General features: G+C 35.5%; 1 protein-coding gene across 5 annotated transcripts in view; it reads left to right on the plus strand.

The window, feature by feature from the left end:
- The window catches only part of DPP10 (dipeptidyl peptidase like 10), a 579,521-nt gene that overhangs the window by 28,272 nt on the left and 529,608 nt on the right, over nucleotides 1–21,641 (plus strand). For 4 of the 5 annotated variants that reach the window (XM_021715500.1, XM_021715502.1, XM_021715501.1 and 1 more), the window contains exon 2: nucleotides 16,090–16,185. The exons of the other annotated variant lie outside the window; for it this stretch is intronic. In XM_021715500.1, the coding sequence (XP_021571175.1) occupies nucleotides 16,090–16,185 (96 nt within the window). The remainder of the gene's footprint in view (nucleotides 1–16,089; nucleotides 16,186–21,641) is intronic. 5 annotated transcript variants of the gene reach the window in all.

Genomic DNA, 21,641 nt, shown 5'->3' on the forward strand with positions numbered 1-21,641 from the left:
ACTACAGGCGTGCGCTACCATGCCCAGCTAATTTTTTGATTTATTGTAGAGATGAGGTCTCGCCAAGTTGCCCGGGTGGGTCTCGATCCCGCGCGCTCAGGCAATCCACTCACCTCAGCTTCCCAAGGCACGGGATGACAGGCTGAGCCACCGTGCCCAGCTGCGTTCTATATTTTTAACTAGTGATATATCTTCTCAAATGAACTACTCAATAATATTTACAATTGAAATGTACTCAAAGACTATCTTATACTGACACTAAAAAATAAAACCATTAAAAAGAAGTAAAGAGTTAAGCCACAACTGTGGAAATAGTGGTGGAGGTACAGGGGAGTCCAGCAAAAGGAGAATCACATGAGCAGGAAAAAGCATGGCTTGTTCCGCTTGTGGGAAATTTTGAATAACTGCCTGATTAGATTTTTCTTTGTATTCCTATTTTAAGAGGAAATTATTTAAAATAGAATTTAAATTAAAAGAAATATTTCTGAACTTCTGATATCAAGAATAAACTAGATAAAGAGTAACACAATTATTTTCAGCAAAGAGAAACCAAGAACTGAAAGTCATAAATTAGTTTTTCTTCAGTTCAGTACTGAAGAACTTTCTTTTTACTTCTAAGATTATGCAGTCAACTTTTTTCAAAAGGCCATTTAAAAGAAAGATTGGATTTTTGGAAAGAAAGAACAGAAATACCCACAGCAGTCTATGATCTTAAATGACCAACTAAAGCAGAGAAAATAACTTGAGTGAGTTATTCAATTTCAGTTCTTTTGCTACATTCATATTACCAAAGCTGAACTTTTTAGCTAACATTCTGTACTTTGTAACTATTTAACAAATAAAGATTTTACTTCCAGTTCTGTAAATACCTGTGATTATTGTATACCTTGCATTTCTTTAGATTTTTAAGCTGCTATTTATAATTATTACAGGATCCTATATGGCTAACATATTTACCCTTTTAATAGCTATTAATATATATTAGGTTTTCAGACTGTCGTATATACACACATTCATCTTGTATATCGATGTATATAATATACACCTATATACACACACGTATATCGAGGGTGTCTTCTATTTAGTAACACAATATCTAGAGAGGAGATACGTTACCAAACCCTTGCTTAGTAATGAGTGCAGTCTATGAGAGGTGAATGTTAAATTTTGGCAGTATTTTCTTTATACTATGGACTAAGTATTAATTTTAGAAATTACTCCTCCAAAGATGAATAAGAAAGGAGCTTTACATGAGGGAGCATCTTTTAAAATGATTTATAATCTAATATCAGTTTCCTTCTAAGCTACCTGCTCAGTTTTCAGAGTGACTGAATGAGATGAATGAGTGGTATCCAGGATTCTCTATTTGCTAAGTAAAAATAAAGAAAAAAATATTAAAATGCATCAAACAGTAAGATTTCTCCAGGTGATTCCCCCTAGATCTGACTCTGACATACATTAAGTTCCTGTAAAATTAGGTTGCCATGTGGGCTGTAATTGTTTGCTGATGAGATGTGTGGACAATGATACCGAATTCAGTTGTAACTCTCGATAACAGGCAACAGTGAGCAGAGGGTAAAACTGGAATTTCAGGCTGGCATATCACAGACAATTTTGTTGAAGAAAGCAAACAAAAATTCCTACCTTTTAATGAACACTGTGATGCTGCTTTATTTGAGAAAAGAGACCTATGGTAATGTTATCTTCATTGGCAAATTGAGGGAGAATGTGATGCCAATAAAGTTCAGAGTGGCTTACAAACTAAGGAGTTGGATTTCAACTGGGAGAAGAGTTTTTGTGGCTAAAAGCCAATAAGTATATTCTTAAGGTATTGTTTATAAAATGTATATTGCTTTGAAAAATATGTTGCTAAAACATTATTCAGCAGAATGAGGAAAGAAAAGTTATTTTGGAATACTAGTCATATAAGGAGGGATGTTAAATAGAGAAAATCTAAAGTCAAAGAGAAATGGTTTCAAATTTCACCTCTGCCACTTACTAGCCATGTGCTTTTTGTCAACTTTGCTGAGCCTAAGTTTCCCTGTGAAATGAAGATATTAATGTTCGGTGGGTTTGGGGGGTATTTGGAAGAGAAAAAAAATTGATTATAGGGGATGACCATCCCAAATAATTATGATGAGACTTGGAGGAAGCTTGTTCATAAAATGAGACAGCAGATAAAAGTTAGCCTCAGAGGTTGTTAAAAGAGAAGATTAATTATGAATTATACATGTAAGGAGGAAGTCTTTATTCTCAGACTGAAAAATTCAAGAGACTTTAGGGATAGTGCATAGTAGCTAAGAAAAATTTAAAGAAATGAACAAAGAAAGAAACAAGGAGAAGAAAAGAAAAAAGAAAACAAATGAAGGACACAGTTGAGTAAAGCCAAATAAATCAATCTTTAAATTATATATATCGCTTCCTCTGATTTAAGCAGACAATTGAATTATAATTAGTTAAACTACTTTGATGAGTTAGTTTTAAAATGAGTCCCAAGGACAACTGTAGTTAAAAAATTCTTCTTAGTAAAATTATCAAACTACTCAAGATCATTGAACATAAATGAAAAATCAAAAATATTTAATAAAAACAATAAAATGTTAGAAGTTCAACATAATGCAAAATAGAAAGTCAATGGAACATGTAATTTTATTCATCAACATACATTTAAACATTTAAAGAAAAGCCTGGGACTTCCGGCAAGATGGCGATGGGGCAGCTCAGTCTGTGAGACGCTCCACCGAGATCACAAAGAGACTCTGGTTCTCTCCCCGGAGGCTGCCGATCCCATCGTTGGCAGCCTGCTCTTCACTTGGAGCTCGGCCGTAGACCTCGCTGAGGCATCACCACGGTCTGGGCAGCTACTGTGGCTGCCGCTGCTGCCACCGCAGCCAGCAGCCATTCCACATTGCACTGCCAGTGCCTGAGGTGAGCTGCCGCTGCCACCGCGGCCACTACCTCCGAGGCAGCCATTACACATCGCTCCGCCTGTGCCTGAGGCCAGCCGCCGCCACCGCCACCACCACTGCTGCCACCGGCGAAACAGCCATTACACATCAGACTGTCAGTGCCTGAGGTGAGCCACAGCCGCCACCGCCAAGGCAGCCATTACACATCGCATGGCCCGTGCCTGAGGCGATCCACGACTTCAGACCTTGAAGTCCCTGCTGCCAGCAAGATCTGCCGAGGTCTACTACCACTGGACGTCCTGCCAGGCCTGTGTGCCTCCAGGCAACATCTCCCTCCCCGTAGGGGCGGGCGAGCAGCTGTGATAAAGACCATCTGGAGCGAGGGATAACACCACTTGCTGGCGATTCAAGGTAACAACACCAAAAGGAGAGAAATGGAAGCCTGACAGACACAGGTCAGATCTGAGTAGTGAACGGGGCAGTGGTGAACTGAGTGAAGATCTGAACTGCCTTTCACAGCAGGCCAGGGGCAACTGATCCTAACTGTGAACAAACTTACCAGCTTGAAAAGACAGCTAGAAATCAGAGCTGAAAGGACATTCGACTTAAACAGAAAGGCTCAGATTGTGCTTGATTGGTTCTGGTAGTCTACTGACTTGATTCTATTCCTTCTGTTTTATTCCCTCCAACTTTTGTCTCCTTCTTTTCCCATCTTTTATTTTCTTCTCTCTGTAAACCATATCATTGAATAGAGGAATAGCACACCAATAAGGAGGTTGGTAAGCTTGTATGTTAGCAACATTGTATGTTTTAGTTTTTTTTGTATGGGAGTTGGTCAGTTTGTAGCCGTGGTCTGTTGTTTTTATATGTTTCAATTTTTGTCTCTTTCTCCATTGGTTGGTACACTTGTCTGTTTTCACCCTTACTCCTGTCTCTCTCCAACCCCCTCTTCCTGCCCCCCACTGCCTGCTCCATTCTCTTCCCTCTGTTAACCACATTTTATTTCAGGGAGTAAACATACAACCCCACTGCATGGACAGATTCTAAGGCAGTGGGAAATGGGTTTCAGATTATTCATACACCTGTCGGTGGATACCAGGACCTGCAGATAGATTTTGAATCATAGCTCCCCCCCTTAAGTATATCTTAAAACTGCAAAAAGGACCACCCACAGCCTACAGTGCAACTCCAGAATTGAACAAAGTAAGAGGACATATACATAAAGAAAAATAGGAGATTGAACAAACGGAAGTAAAAACAACCCCTCCACCCCTGAATAACAGAATTAAAGAAGACAGTGATGTGGAGGGAAGGAAACAGTAAGAGGGAGAAAAACTGCACAAATGAAGAAAAATCAAAAGAAGAATATAGATCTCACACAGACCCCTGGGAGAGCAGACACTGGGAAAACAGATTCTGAAACACAAACAATGAAGAGCCCCCAGAAAGACTGGTCACATGCAACAAACCCAGATATCAAGACATTAATAGAGATAATTAAAAAAATTGAGGAGAGACAGGAGGAAAACAGAAAGGAGCTGATGTAAGAAATAACAGCAGTAAAGAATACTATGATGGAAATAAATAACAAACTAATAAGCATGGAAAGGAGAATTAGCCAAGCAGAAGAAAGAATCCCAGAGCTTGAAGACCAAAACACAGAATTATCCCAAACTGTCAAAAGCATAGAAAAGAAGCTCAAAAAGACAGAAGAAAACCTTCAAGAGATGAATGACCACTTCAAGAGACCGAACCTAAGAGTAATTGGCCTTCCTGAGGCAGCAAGAGAAACAGAGGTCACACTGGAACAAACATTTCATGAAATCATTCAAGAAAACTTCCCTCATCTTATCAAGGATGAAAAAATCGAAACACAAGAGTTTCAGAAAACCCCTGAAGACAACAAATGAGAAGACCAACTTCCAGACATATAATAATCTGTCTAAACAAAGTAGGTATAAAAGAAAAAATCCTAAAGACTGCAAGAGAAAAAGGTCAGACTACCTACTAGGGAAGACCAATTAGAATAGCAGCAGATTTATCTATAGAAACCCTCCAGGCTAGGAGAACTTGGAGCCCTACCTTCAAAGCTCTAAAAGATAAGCAATTTCAACTGAGAATAACCTATCCAGCCAAACTAAGCTTCATCAGTGAGGGAGAATTGAAATCTTTCCCAGATATCCAATCCCTAAGAACCTATGCTGCCACCAGACCACCGCTACAAGAAACACTTAAGAAAGTATTGAACACAGAAGAAAAGGAAAGAAGAACAACAATGGTCTTCACAAGCATACAGGCAAAAGATTAAAAACACACAGGATCCAACTCTAAAACCAAAAGAAAGACAAACACAAACAGGAACAAAAACAACTCTGTAAAAACATTCTGATAGGGATCAACTCTCATATCCCAATAATTAGTTAGAATGGTAACGGTCTAAATGCACGACTGAAAAGACATAGAATGGTAAAAGGGAAAAAACATCACCAGGCAACAATCTATTGCCTTCAAGAGACTCACCTCACTAGAAAGGACACTCAGAGATTCAAAGTACGAGGATAGGAAACAAATTTTCAGGTGAATGGAACACAAAAGAAAGGAGGAGTCATGATCTTAATCTCAGATAAAATACCCTTTAAGCTATCTTAAATTAAAAAAGATACAGAAGGCCTACATAATGATAAATGGTTCAATCCATCAAAAAGAAATACCCATCCTAAACGTATATGCACCGAACATAGGAGCACCAACTTTCATAAAGCAGCTCCTAGGTAAATTAAAAAAAGATATTGACTCCAATACCATCATAGCTGGGGACTTTAATACCCCACTCACAATCCTAGACAGATCATCAGGACAAAAAATCAGCAATGAGATCTGAAACCTCAATGTGACTCTTGACCAAATGGACTTAATTGATACCTACAGAACCCTCCATCCAAAGGCCACAAAATACACATTCTAGTCATCACCTCATGGAATGTAATATAAGATCGACCACATACTTGGCCATAGATCAAGCATAAACAAATTTAAAAGGACTGAAATTTTGCCATTCACCTTCTCGGACCACAGTGGAATAAAAATAAGCATTAACACCAACAAGGTCCCCTCAAATCCCACAAAGACATGGACACTAAACAGCATGATGCTGAACAACTCCTGAGTCAATGATGAAATCAAAATAGAGATTAAAAGATACCTGGAAACAAATGAAAATGAAGAAACATCTTACCAAAATCTCTAGGATGCCATGAAAGCTGTAGTAAGAGGGGAATTTATATCCCCACAAAGGCACATGAAGAAAATGGAAGGATCACAAATTAACAGCCTAAGAAGCCACCTAAGGGAGCTGGAAAAGCAAGACTACAAAAACCCTAATTTCAGCAGACGAATCCAGATCACCAAAATAAAAGCCCAAATCTAGGACATAGAAGACAAAAAGATAATACAAAAAATCAATGAAACAAAAAGCTGGTTCTTCAAAAGAATAAACAAGATCGATGGTCCCCTAGCTAGACTGAACAAGAAAAAGAGAGAAAAAGCCCAAATAAACACAATCAGAACCACAAAAGATGAAGTCACATCTGATCCTGAAGAAATACAAAAGATCATTAGAGACTACTATGTACACTTGTATGGAAACAAACTTGAACACCTTTCAGAAATGAAGGACTTTCTGTTATCACACAACCTGCCTACGTTGAAACAAGAAGAAGTTAGACCCTAAGTAGACCAATAACAATCAAGGAAATTGACTACGTAATAAGAAAACTACCTACCAAAAAAAAAGCCCTGGACCAGATGGCTTTCCAGTAGAATTCTACAAGACATTTAAGGAGGAGCTTATACCAGTCCTACTGAAGGTATTCCAGGTGATTGAGAAGGACGGAACTCTCCCCAAATCATTTTACGAAGTCAACATCACATTGATACCCAAGCCAGGTAAAGACCCAACAAAGAAAGAGAACTATAGGCCAATATCTTTGATGAACATAGATACTAAAATTCTCAACAAGATCCTAGCGAACCGGATTCAACAACACATCTCAAAAATCATCCATCATGACCAAGTAGGCTTCATCCCTGGGATGCAAGGCTGGTTTAGCATTCATAAAACCATAAATGCAATTAAATACATCAACAGATGTCAAAACAAAAAACCACATGATTATATCATTAGATGCAGAAAAAGCTTTTGATAAAATTCAGCACCCCTTCTTGATAAAAACCCTCGAACATCTAGGCACACGGGGAACATACCTCAAAAAAGTAAAAGCCATCTATGAGAAACCCACAGCCAGCATACTCCTAAATGGACAAAAACTGGAACCATTTCCCCTGAAAATGGGAACAAGACAAGTATGCCCACTCTCACCCCTCCTGTTCAATATAGAATTGGAAGTCCTGGCTAGCACAATCAGAGAACAGAAGGCAATCAGGGGTATTCAAATAGGAAAAGAGGAGATCAAGCTATCTCTCTTTGCAGATGACATGACTGTGACTCTTGAAAACCCAAGAGAATCTGTCAAAAACCTCCTTACACTGAAAAAGGACTTTGGCAAAATCTCAGGATATAAAATAAGTGTGCAAAAGACAATCACATTTCTTTACACCAATAATAAACAAACAGAAGCTCAAATAAAAACCACAATTCCATCTAAAATAGCCACAAAAAAATGAAATACTTTGGCATCTTCCTAACCAGAAACATGAAAGATCTTTACAATGAAAACTACAACACACTGCTCAAAGAAATCAAAGATGACACAAACAAGTGGAAAAATATCCCATGCTCATGGACTGAAAGAATCAACATTGTGAAGATGTCCATCTTACCTAAGGCAATCTACAGATTTAATGCAATACCCTTCATATTACCAGCAACATTCTTCTCAGACCTAGAAAAAACAACACAGGAATTCATATGGAAACACAAACGTCCAAGAATAGCCAGAACAATCCTCAGAAAAAAAAAAAAAAAGCAGGTGGTATCACATTACCAGACTTCAAACTTTACTATAAAGCTACAGTAACCAAACCATCTTAGTATTGGTACAGGAAGAGGCATATAGACCACTGGAATAGAACTGAGATTCCAGAAGCAAAACCTCAATTTCTCAACCAACTCATCTTTGACAAAGCCTACACCACCTACCACTGGGGAGAGGAGAACCTATTCAGTAAATGGTGCTGGGAAAACTGGCTGACCACATGCAGAAGATTGAAACAGGACCCCTATCTATCCCCATACACAAAAAATAACTGTAACTGGATCAGAGACCTAAATGTAAAACCTCAAACCATAAGAACCTTAGAAAATGAAGGACATACCCTTATGGAAATTGTACTGGCATCCAGTTCCTGAACAAAACTGAAACCCACAGGTCATAAGAGATAAGATAGACAAGTGAGACCTCATTAAACTGACAAGCTTCTGCAAAGCTAAAGAAACCATCAAGAGAGAAGGAAGACAGCCTACAGACTGGGAAAAAGTATTTGCCAATTCCAGGTCTGACAAAGGCTTAACATCTTGGATCTACAAGGAACTCAAACGTGCTAAAAAGAAAAAAACAAACAACCGCATTATAAAGTGGGCAAAAGATATGAACAGACACTTCACAAAGGAAGACATCCAAGCAGCCAACAGACACATGAAGAAATGTTCAACCTCATTAATCATCAGGGAGATGCAAATCAAAACCACACTGAGATACCACCTAACTCCAGTCAGAATGGCAATTATCAATAATTCATAAAATAACAGTTGCTGGAGAGGGTGTGGCGTAAAGGGAACAATTCTACACTGTTGGTGGGAGTGTAAACTTGTGCAACCTCTGTGGAAAGCAGTGTGGCAATTCCTAAAAGCTGTAAATGTCAACCTCCCATATGACCCCGCAATCCCCCTACTGGGAATATACCCTGAAGAACTCAGATTACTCTATCAAAAAGATACCTGCACACGAATGTTTATTGCAGCATTGTTCACAATAGCACGAACCTGGACCCAACCATGCTGTCCATCAAAAGAGGACTGGATTACAAAAGTGTGGTACATATACACGATGGACTACTATGCAGCCATAAAAAAGAACAAAATCATGAATTTCGTAGCAACCTGGATGGAACTAGAGTCTATAATACTGAGTGATCTCTCTCAGAAACAAAGATCTGAGTATCATATATCCTCACTCATATAGTGAACCTTGAACATCCAACATAATACTATAAGAAAATGACTGACAGTGGTGGAAAACTATGGGGGGGAGGGGAAGGGAGATGGGATTAATGGTAGTATCTGTCTGGGGATGGGGAGACACCTCTTATCAACAACGGTGCCTGAACGGAGCGTATTTGTATACCTAACCCTTAACTGTACCCCACAATATCATTAAAAAAAATTGACTAAAATTAAAAAAAAAAGAAAAGCCTAGCATGTTAATCTAGCATTATAAAAACAATAATAATTTACCATTGTCAATTGGATTTTATTACAGACAGAATATTTGGAAATAAGAAATTTTATTTCTACAATTTGTATGTCAATGTACTAAAATAGAAAAAAATGTGTTTATAAAACAGTCTAGAAATATATTTGGTGATGTGGTACAATTTCTGGGAGGCTGAGGTCAGTGGATTGCCTGAGCCCGCGGGTTCAAGACCTGCCTGGGCAATTTGGCAAGACTTCATCTCTACAATAAATCAAAAATCATCCGGGCGTGGTTGTGCGCGCCTGTAATTCTGGCTACTTGGAAGGCTGAGGTGGAAGGATTGCCGGAGCCCAGTGAGTCGAGGCTGCAGTGGCCGGGAGCAGCCACTGCACTCCAGTCTGGGCGACAGAGTGAAACTCCAACTCCAAAAAAAAAAGAAAAAAAGAAAAGAAATTCCTAGTAACCTAAGAATACAAATTACTGTAGCATGTTACAGATTTATTACCAAAAATCAAGAAAAAGTATCTTATTAAATAATAAAATATTGATGATACTGTCATAATAGCATCACCATGATCATTCAACATTGTTTTTGAAATTCAGGCTGATGAAGTAATTTGCTAAAATGAAACAAATGCTTTTCAACAAATGGAGCTGAAGCCATAAACAAAAAACGAAATAAACAAACAAAACCTCATACTAGGCCACATGCCATGTGCAAACATGCACAAAAGTAACTCAAAATAAAGGGCTTATATGTGAAACATAAAACTGCAACCTTTTTAGGACCAAAAAAATAGGAGAAAATCTTCAAGTCTGAGAACAAGGTGAAGCATTATTAGACTTGACAGCAAAAGCATGATTCATAAAAGGGGTAAATTGATACCTGGAACTCATCAACATTAAGAACTTTTTTTTACAAAATTTCTACAATTATTAGCAAGAAGTTTTTCTCTGCAAAACTTTTTTAAGAGGTTGAAAAGATTGAAGAAATATTTGAAATTCACACATCTGACAAAGGACTTGTATCTGGAACAGATAAATGACTCTTCAAACTCAGCCATTAAGCACATTGAGGAGTATACGCAGATCACAAATAAACTTATTAAAAGATGTTCAGCCTCATTAGCTTTTAAAGAAGTGTAAATTAAAACCACAAGGAGCGTCAATACATATACAACACTAGAGTCAAAATCGAAAGAGGAAATTAGACCAAATGCTGCCAAGGATGCAAAGAAACTGGATCGTTTGTGCATTGCTTGTGAGAATGTAAAAGGGTACAGGTACCATAACTATCACCATACACAAAAATCAACTCTTAATGAATCAAAGTCCTACATGTAAAACCTCAAAGTATAAGAACCCTAAAAAATGCATGAGACACCTGTATGGAAATTGGAACTGGCAACTAATTACTGATCAAAACCCCAAGTGCCCATGCCATTAAGAGATAAGATAGACATATGGGACCTCATCAAACTGAAAAGCTTCTGCAAAGCAAAAGAAAACATCAAGAGAGTGGGGAGATAGCCCACAGAATGGGAAAAAATGTTTGCCAGCTGTATATCTGACAAAGTCCTAACATCCAGCATCTACAAGGAACTCAAATTTGCCAAAAGGGAAAAAAAACAAAAAACAAAAAAACAACAAAAAAACCCCCCCAAAAACAGCTGCATTAAAAAGTGGGTACAAGACAAGAATAGACACTTCTCAAAAGAAGATATACAGGTAGCCAACAGACACATGAAAAAAACAAATCAAAACCACATTGAGGTACCACCTAACCCCAGTAAGAATGTCCATCATTATAATAAAACAAACAACAACATGCTGGTGGGAATGCCAAATTGTGGAACCTCTTTGGAAAACATTGTGCTTATTTCTGAAAGAACTAGAAATTGACCTTCCATATGACTCAGCAATCCCCCTATTGGGAATATACCTGGAGGAACACAAACCATTCTACAAAAAAGATACCTGCACAGGTATGTTTATTGCAGCATTAGTCACAATAGCAAAAACATGGACCCAACCGTGCTGTCCATTGAAATTGGACTGGATAAAAAAAATGTGGCACATATACACGATGGAATATTCTGAAGCCATAAAGGACAAACATATGGACTTTGCAGCAACTTGGAGGATTTAGAGTCCCTCATACTCAGTGATCTATCAGAGAAATAGAAAACTGAGTACCACATGTTCTCGCTCATAAGTGAACCTTGAACAATTATCATAATACTGTAAAAAAGGGATTTGTAGTAGTGACAAACTGTCAGGGGGAGGAGGGTGGGATTGGCAATAGTGGGAAACTGCCAGGGTAGGGGGGCACATCTCATCAACAACAGTACCTGCACAGTGAACATTTGTATACCTAACCCTGAATTATACCCCACATCTTTAAAAAAAGTTTTTTTTAAAGAAAAAAAAGTAAGGGTATAACTACTCAGAAAAGCATATGAATTTTTAAATATTTATATCTTTATATTTGACCCAGTAACTGCATAGTTGGGCATTTATCCTAGGGAAAAGAAAGTTTATGTTCACACACAATCTTGTAAATAAATGTTTATGGCAGCTTTACTTATAACAGCCAAAATCTTAAAAATTACAGCTTAAAGAGCCTTCAACAAGTGCATGGTTAATCAAAGTGTGATTCATTCATACTCAGTAAGCAAAAGGAATAGATTATTGATACATTCAACAACCTGGAGAGATCTCAAAGGAATTATTCTGAGTGGAAAAAAACAACCAATCTCAAAAGGTTATGTATTGTATGAATCCAGTTCTGTAGCATTTTGAAATTTACAAAATTTTAGAAATGAAGAATAGAGCACTAGTTGCCAAGGGTTAGGGGTGAGGGGAGAAATGGAAAAAAAAAAAAAAAAGAGTAACAAGAGATTTGGGCAATGGAACTATTTTTGACCATTGTGCTAGTAACATGTGACACAATTACATAGAACTAAACATACATACATACATATATGAATGACTACATGTGATGTGGGTGAAATTTGAATAAAGTTGACAGAACGTATCAATGTAAATTTCTTTTTGTTATGTTACTGTCATGAAAGAAACTGAATGTAGGTATACAAAATCTCTCTGTAATATTTCTTACATCTGCAAGTGAATTTTCAATTACCTAAAAAAAAGAAGACTATATATAGCAAAATAAAATTTTTAAACTTTGGGAAATAAAAAAAGAATAAATGAATTTTTATAAGATGATATAATTTAATTTTTAGAAAAATAAGACTCAGTCATCACTGATTTTTTTTAAAAAGGTGATACTGTATAATGTAATTATTAGCCTTATAAATAAAAAAATATTAAGAATATGAAAGAGAAATGTTCTGTTCACAGTGAGAAAAAACTATACATAGGACTAAATTCAATAGGTAAGATAAAGAGTCTATATGAAAAATCAAAGATAAAATACTGTTAATGCACATAAAACGTGAGCAGAAAAAGCAATTCTGAATGAAAATACTTAAATGTTGAAAAATGTTCCAATTTACTGTGTATGTTTAGTGCCGTTTTAATAAAATCCACAACTGGGTGAATTGCAATATAATTTTAAATCTCACATGAGAGAAGGCATGGTTGAGAATTACCACAATATAATCTGAAAAAGTTATTTGAAAATAAGATTATTTGCTGTGGTGCATTTGCCTCACAAGACTTTTTAAAAATAATAACATCTCCCTAAAAGCTACAGTAAACAAAGTATGCAGGATTCACTAACAACAGGTAAATATTTTTGAAAGACAAACACACACACACACACACACACACACACACAAATATAAGGGGTATTTTTATATAATACAGTTATTTAAAAATTAGTAGATAAAGACTACTCATTTAATAGCCTATGTGAGCACAATCTTTACCACTGGAATAAACAGACACCCACATTTCACCATTGCCTATATAAATTTATGGGATCAAAGAAATAAATGTTTATCAGATGAGATAGAATTCTCTAAGAATTGAATAGATTGGATTAGATAAAATGATGCTAAATTTATGTATTCTTGGGGAATTTTAAGTTTTCGAATTTGTCTATATCAAAATCGGGTCTTATTGAGATAGCTAGTAGAATAAATATATTTCTGAAACCCTAATAAAATTAGCTCATCTGATTAAACCCCAACCTCCTATGGTAGAAAATGAATTATAAAATCAAGACTTGTTTGGCTTGCCAAACAGCAACCACTCATCCTTTTATCTAAAATGCTCTTCCTCCTACTCTCGCCGCTGATATTTCCTTTCTCTGTCTTTTGACACCTGTAATAAGGTCATTTTCTCTTTTTTTTTGAGTTGGAGTCTCACTCTGTCACCCAGACTGGAGTGCAGTGGCCGCTCCCGGCCATGGCAGCCTCGAACTGCTGGGCTCCGGCGATCCTTCCGCCTCAGCCTTCCGAGTAGCCGGAATTACAGGCGCGCGCTACCACGCCCGGCTGATTTTTTGATTTATTGTAGAGATGAGGTCTCGCTGCCCAGGCGGGTCTTGAACCCGCGGGCTCAGGCAATCATTTTCTTTTTTTAATAGAACATTTTTCAGAGAAATTTTGGGTTCACAGTAAAATTGAGGGGAAGATAGGGAAATTTTCCATATACTCCTCTAAGCCCCAGCCTCACACATGCATGGCTTCTTCCTCCAAGATGAATATCCCCACCAGAGTGTACATTTGCTACCACTGATGAACCTACATTGACATATCCTTATTACCCAAAGTCCATAGTTTACATTAGGATTCACTCTTAGTAGTGTGCATTCTAGGAGTTTGGACAAATGTTTAAGGGCATTTATTCACCATTGTAGTATTATACAGAACAGTTTTACTTGCCTAAAAAATTCTCTGTGCTTGCCTATTAATTTCTCCCCCATGCAACCCCTGTGTTCATCATTTTGCTTTTTTAAAGATGGTATCTAGTACCACATGTAGCCTTTTCTGATTGACTTCTTTCATTTATTAATGTGCATTTTAGTTTTTTCATGTCTTTTCATACCTTGATAGCTTTTTTTTTTTAAGCACTATATTGTATTATTTTGTTGGATTCACCACATTTATCTGTTCACCTACTGTAGGGTACTTGCTTCAAATTTTTGGCAATTATAAATAAAACTGCTGTAAACAACTGTGTGCAGGGTTTTTCCTGTTCATAAGATTTCAGCTTCTTTGGGTAAATACCAAGGAACATGATTACTGGATTGTATGGTAAGAGTATGTTTAGTTTTGTTAGAAGATACTGAACTGTCTTCCAAAGTGACCATCACTATTTTGTGTTCTTACCACTAATGAATGGGAGTTGGTTTTTATTTTATTTTATTTTTTAGTTGGAGTCTCACTCTGTCACCCAGGTAATTTTATTTTTAAGTGAGGCCTTCTTCAATTCTTTTGTCATGATATCTCTCTTTCTTTCTTCAAACTCATTTAACATTCTGTATCCTTATTCTAACGTCTATCATAATTTTTGCTAAGCAAGTGAAAATCCCTCAGGACAGGGCCCAGATACTTCTCTTGCATTTTACAATACTTCACTTGTTTTTCTTGAAATTTTTTGAGTGAGTTAAGAGATTTTGGTATGTTAGACTGCCAGGCAAATGATCAAATATTTACCAGTGCCTACCTAACACTATATTGTTTTGCAAATCTATATATAATCACATCTTATAAGGTTGGAATCAAACAATTCTTGCTGGTTCTACTATAATGTTTTTTTCAATTATTTCTTGGCAGTCATTTTGTGGGTGAAATACGTGATTGATTTATGTGAAATGGAATTGCATTTGAAGTTATTGACTCTTTGTTCCAGCTTTTAGCTGGATAAAACAAAGATCTTGCTGCAATAAATGCTGAACATTTTAAAAATAAAACGTAATGAGGTTAGTATATATCCTTGACATTTTATTTTCATCCAGAGTTGAAGGTCACAGCTGAAAGGTCACAAAGATGAATTTATACAGCAAATAAACAATGCTATTATTTTGCAGAGAAAATGCAGTATTGCTGTCCAAAGTCTTTTTCATCTAAGAGTATTTATGGTGCCTGATTTTGGTACTCAAGTCCTGTAATCTTTTCATTTCTTAGATTTAAAATGTAAAAAGCAGAGTATACCTAGCTTATCTATAAGGGACTAATATAAAATGCATGCTTTTCATTACTATTCCAACATTTCAATAATTGAATTTTTCATTTAAGTCTTAAATCCACAAAGTATTTGTTAGGTTCTGATTGTTTGGTAGAACTTGATTATTATTCTGTTTTTTGGTGAACTTTCTTCTGAGTTAGTAGTTTTATCATATATGTTTAGGTTCCTCAACTCTCCCACCTTTGGTTTTTGCAACAAAACTGTAAATTCATCATTAACAGAATATGTCATAGTGAGTTTAAAAAGTAATGGGCCAGGGTTGGATTATGATTAAACAGTAAATCTGTGCCTTTTTGGATACAATGAATAACACAATTAACTAACTGCTTTCATGTCATATATCACTATTACATGGGATTAAATTTGTACCAGTTCAAAATAATTTTAATGTCAAAAATAGTTTAGTTTTTTGGAAAAAGTCATTAAATGAACAAACTTCAAATGCCCAAAAATGTAACAAAATGGTTGCTTTATAGTATTACCTAGTTAACATATTTTTTGAAGCAAAATATTCCAAATTTTGTAATTTGCTTATTTTAAAAACTAATAAGAGATAAGAATCTAATCAAGAATTTATTTTATTTTAGATGAACTCACAAACTCATCAGAAACCAGATTGTCTTTAGAAGACCTCTTTAGGAAAGATTTTGTGCTTCATGATCCAGAAGCTCGATGGATCAATGGTATGTGTATACCTTTTTGTATGTTATGTTTATTTTGAGTTCTATATAATTAAAATTTTAAACATATTTATCATTAATATTTTTAATGGAGCTATGCTTGAAAGATTGTATATATATTATTTAATCAGAAATTAAAATCTTGACTCTTGTGAGAAAAAAATTCCCAAGATAGTGCATTAATGGAATTATTCCCTAAACTTTAAGATAACAACTCTTTTTGCAGCTAGCTTACGATCATTAGTTATATGACCTTAAGGATGTGTTACATCTCTAGCATTTCCAAAAATAATTCTCCTCGATATAGCAGTGTAGCTGTTGGGAATCTGTATATATATTTGAGTGCTTTACATTTGACAATATGATTAGTTTTTGTTCTCTATGTTTTTTCTTTTAAGTTTAAGTGGTACAAAGAATGGAGATTCTTGGCAAAGTTAAATGACTTGGAAATGATATGGAAGTATATTACTCTTTGTCTTTTTTTCTTACCTGGCAAATGAACCACCTTAGTTTTCCTTAAGTCAATTTCTGAATTAAAAATAATAAAATAAAATAAAACCACTGAGCGGTACTATGGACTTTGATTTGTCTTTATAGAAGACAGTAAGGGTTGTTTTGGGGTGAGCTACTCATATGACATGTATTGATGAAAAAGAAATCTTTTTAAAATTCTTTGACTATTGTAATTTGCCCAACTATGCTTATCATATGGTTGGAGAGTGGTTAATCTTTACTCCTCACTTCATTTAGACATAATAGCTTTACTTATTTTCAAGGTGTAAACTAGATTATTTGTATGATAGATAAAAGCACCTTTGCCTTTTTGTCTAATAAGGATCATATTATTTACAGTTCATTTCTTCTTCTCTAATATTGTAGTTAATCGTATTTGTGCTTGTAAATTAAAGTTTAATTTATGAAAGCTCTTAAAAGAATGTAATGTAGCCCATGAGGGCAAAGGCCAAATTATACTTGTTTACCTGGCATTGATATAGTTCTTGGAGATTAGTGGGCACTCAAGATTTGTTTTTGAATAAAGGGATGGATATTTTTAATTGAAGTCTAGTATCATTTTTTGCCTAAACTCAAGTTTCATTTGAGATTGGTTGAAAGAGGAGTGTGCATCATGGTGATTGTGTTATAGATAGAGAACCCAAGGTAGCATTTTTCTTCATCTTTTCATACATTTTTATTTTAAATTGTTCATAAATTTGAAACTAGCCATATATTTGGCTTCACACTAGGATTATCTGAGATGTGCACTGTAATGAGTACTATGACTAAAGAAGGCTAATAAAAAGGATATTTTATTGCCAAATGTTATCCTAACACACAAATCTCTCATAAATCATTATTTTAAAGTGTGGTTGCAGGTATGTGAACCACCTATCTACTCTCTAGCAAATATTTTATATTGAGAGAAATGTCAAAAGGGGAAATTACCAGAATTTTTAAAAAATGTTAAATATTGGGAGTTATTTGATTTTTTTTTCTTTTGAGTTGGAGTCTCACTCTGTTACCCAGACAGGAGTGCAGTGGCCGCCTCGACCTGCTAGGCTCCGGCGATCCTTCTGCCTCAGCCTTCCAGGTAGCTGGAACTACAGGCGCGCGCTACCACACCCTGGTTAATTTTTTGAATTATTGTAGAAATGAGGTCTCGCCAAGTTGCCCAGGCAGGTCTCAAACCCACAGGCTCAGGCAATTCACACACCTCGGCCTCCCCAAGCACGGGATTACAGGCTGAGCTACTGAGCCCGGCAGTTATTTCATTGAAAATGCTGAATATTATTCTCTTTTATGTTCCACGTTTATGGACAAATTATAGAAATTTGTGCAGTCTTTGACTTTGAAAGCAAGAAAAAATTATGGGCCTCATCTCCTTTGTCAAGTTAGCTTAGGCTATTTAAAGAAGCATTTACTTCTGTGTATAACTGACACTTTGATATTGAAACCCCAAAGATGGGACAGATACTAAGTGGTGAACAGCATGCTAAATTAATTCTCATTTAAATATCTAGGACACAGATTCTACTCTTACACTTCACAAGGTACCAAAATAATGTCTTTGGAGTTAATCATTTTAAACATTTTTAAAGGAATTTCTTTACTAACCATTGGTAAACTTGATTTTGAATAGGCATTCTGGAACAAAAACTGCAGTATTATTGTAACTTTCTAAGTAATACCTAAATATATAATATTTAATTTAAAATGTGACATAAAAACTTTGATAAACAGAATCTAAGCTCTGAAAACATTCAGTCTTTATGAAATACCACTGAAGACACTGGCTTATTGTCAGTAGATTGTGTGCATTGAATTGTTTTTGAAGTAGGTGAACGCATTTGTGCTTTTATCCAATCCAGACCTCCTTTCTGGCAATTGCTAGGTACTTAACTTATTTACATATTTCTTGTATAGCCAGAAAATGCAGTGGAAAATGTACGAATAAGTTGTGTAAATTTAGCCTCATTATCAACAATTTTATCTAATTGTAAAATGTGAGCTTTTTGGTTAAACTCTCCAGAGATGTCTCAATGGGGTTTCTTAGTATAAAGGTCACTTAACAGAGTCCAAGCTAAGCTTATTTGGAAGCTTCGTTTAATTCTTGGAGGTCATCATAGAAATGCTTAATGCTTTACTAGTCAAGGGGAAGGAGGCCCTGATATGTATAGGTTATAGTGAAGTAATGTCATTCATTATTCTGGTTCTCAAAAATATATATCTGAGAAAGTCACTGCAGCCTTGGATGGGTGTTCTTTTTTGTGCTTAGCTTAACAACTGCCTTATTCTAAATATGTTCATATCCTTGAAATCTACATTTTTATAGCACCTTCTTTCTAACTATGTTACCTTGAAACCTAGAAACCCATCTTCCATAAAATTATTCATCTGTTCACATATATTTGATGATCAACTGATCATGAAAGTAAAATCTAACATTGAGTGCCTTGTATGTGAAGCTCTGTGATAGATGCCTTATATACATTTTTCATATTATAGCGTATGATAAGAAATTTAACCCCAGAAAACTGAGGCTTTACAAAGACACACCTAATAAAAGGCAGAGCCTGTTTTACTCATTATGTTTGAATATAGTATTTACCATCTTTTATTGTTTTACTCTGACATGCCATTCCCATATCTAGCACATTAATCAAGTACCTCTTTTGTGGTCCTATTTTTGCAGATCACATTGCTATAGTAGGTGGAAATGTGTGATACTTTTCCTCATCATTTCATAATGATCACAACTGACACTTCTTTAGCAAAAGACCAGTTACCAAGGAAAAAACATTAAACATTTATTTAATCAAAGTTTTGTGTGACATGATACCCTTCAGAAATGAAGACCCAGAGACTCAGGGAAAACTCTCCATTTTAATGCTTAGGTTCAATATAATATGAATAGCTGTGTAGAAATGTGATTAGACAAAAAGGGTACGATCTAATGGTAATAGGGAGAAAATGCAGCAAGACTTATCTGTTCAGAATCTTCTTGACCTTTCTGTGTAGCATTCCTTCCTCCCAGATATAAGGCAAGACCCCCTGAAGAGGTTCTTCTGATCTACTATCAGACAGGAAAAGTCAGACAATTTATGGCCAGTCCTTACACAGAAAAGGCGGGTGGGGAAGTAGAATAATATTTCTAAGTTTATCGCTTGCTTTGGAAGAGAAGGGTTCTGGTTTTCATAACCTGTCTTGAGGAAGAGGAAGAGCAGGAGAAGATTGGAGAGAGAGTTTGCTTCTAAGACTGCCCTGAGAGCTTCCAGTACATTTTAGCTCAAAATGCTCAGCATTACCAAAGAGCCATACTTTAGGATATCATTTTCTGATCCCCAACCCTATTCATCTTTCTATGTTGAATATTGTACTACATTTCTTACATTATATATTCTAATACAATATATTCATCTCCCCAGATACATCCATAGGGAGTGGTAACTAATGAAATCACCAAAAAATAAAGTGTATAAGCAAAGTTTTTGACATGTTCATGACTTTAAAACAGTCGATAATATGTGATATCACATTGTCTATATTGTGTAACTGTGATTGTCACGAGATTATCTTTTCATTTTTGTTTATTTTTTTTTCTCAATTTTCTTCAACTAATGTGTATGTTTGTGTGATATATCTCCATATATCTCCCCATTTTTAGTATCACAGGTCTCCAGTTCCTCCAGCAGGCTTCTGTCAAATACAACTTTCTAAGGCCCAGGTAAGGGCTGTCAGCTTTCTTCTCAAACATCATCAGAGGATAATGTTTTAGCACCTGAATAAACTCCAAACTCTTCCTTCAGTATTCTAAGCTTCTCAGGATCAAGCCTCAATCAGTGTCACATTTTGTTTCCATCACATAAGTTACTCAGTATTTTCTCAAAAGCTTCTTTGTCTCGGTGCTTTTGCCCACAATCTATTCTCTACTTATTCCAGTCTAGATAGCTCAAATTTTATCCTGCTAGAAACCTGATGCCCAGGTGCAATGCCAGTGACTTGACTTTTGTCTACTTGCTGTGAGGGACATCACTGTCCTCTAGACTCTAGAGTTTGACTCTCCCAGATAGAAATTTCTATATTGATTATAATTGTAACACATTGCATCTCCTCTCCTTTAAGATGGTGCTTTCAAAACCATTGTGAAGGACCACTATTTTTAAGTTTTAGTTAATTTATTTTGCTTTCCAATTTGTTATGAACTTTAAAAAATACAGTAAAAATACATTGCTAGAAAAATAAAGCAATAAATAGGTATTCCAGATACAGCCCCGAATTTTTTCTTCTTGTATTCAAAAGACCTAAAATTTCATTTCAAAAATACAAACACAAACATAATATTTGTATAAAAGAAAGAAATGTTAAGTATGACTTTGAGAGAATGTACAGAGACAACTAATAGACAATTGCTATTATTACATTTATAATTATTTTTAATTCCTAAATTAGAATTAATCAAAAATGGAAATAGTTGGTGATTATTTATATTAGATGTCAGTTTTCAAATTTGGAACAAAAAAATTAACATGAATATTTTAAAATGTTTAGTATAATAAACTAGCTTGCTTTTTTCTTGTTAACTAATCTAGGCTAGATTGATAATAACACAGGGGATAATGTATATCTAAATTGTTTCTTTTTTATTTTAATAATATTCCGTAACAGAAAAGAAACCAGTCTCCAAAGTTAGGATGATGGTAATGTAAGAAGTTTTAAAACTACTTTAGCAATCTCAGAATATTCATTCTGAGCTTTTATTAAAGGTAAATCAAGTGATACTATATTTTTAAACTTTATCTTCAACTATTTATCAGTAACCAGTTCTAAAATGTGTCCTATGTAGACAATTTATCTTTTATCTTCAACTTTTATTATTTTTAAAATTTTCTTTTGATAAAAAATTGTAGATTTTAAATATATCTGTTTTACAGTAGACAACATCCCATAATGAAATGTTTTGA

Source organism: Carlito syrichta, unplaced genomic scaffold (assembly GCF_000164805.1).
Source record: "Carlito syrichta isolate Samal-C Ts95f unplaced genomic scaffold, Tarsius_syrichta-2.0.1 Scaffold307170, whole genome shotgun sequence".
NCBI classification, from domain to species: domain Eukaryota; kingdom Metazoa; phylum Chordata; class Mammalia; order Primates; family Tarsiidae; genus Carlito; species Carlito syrichta.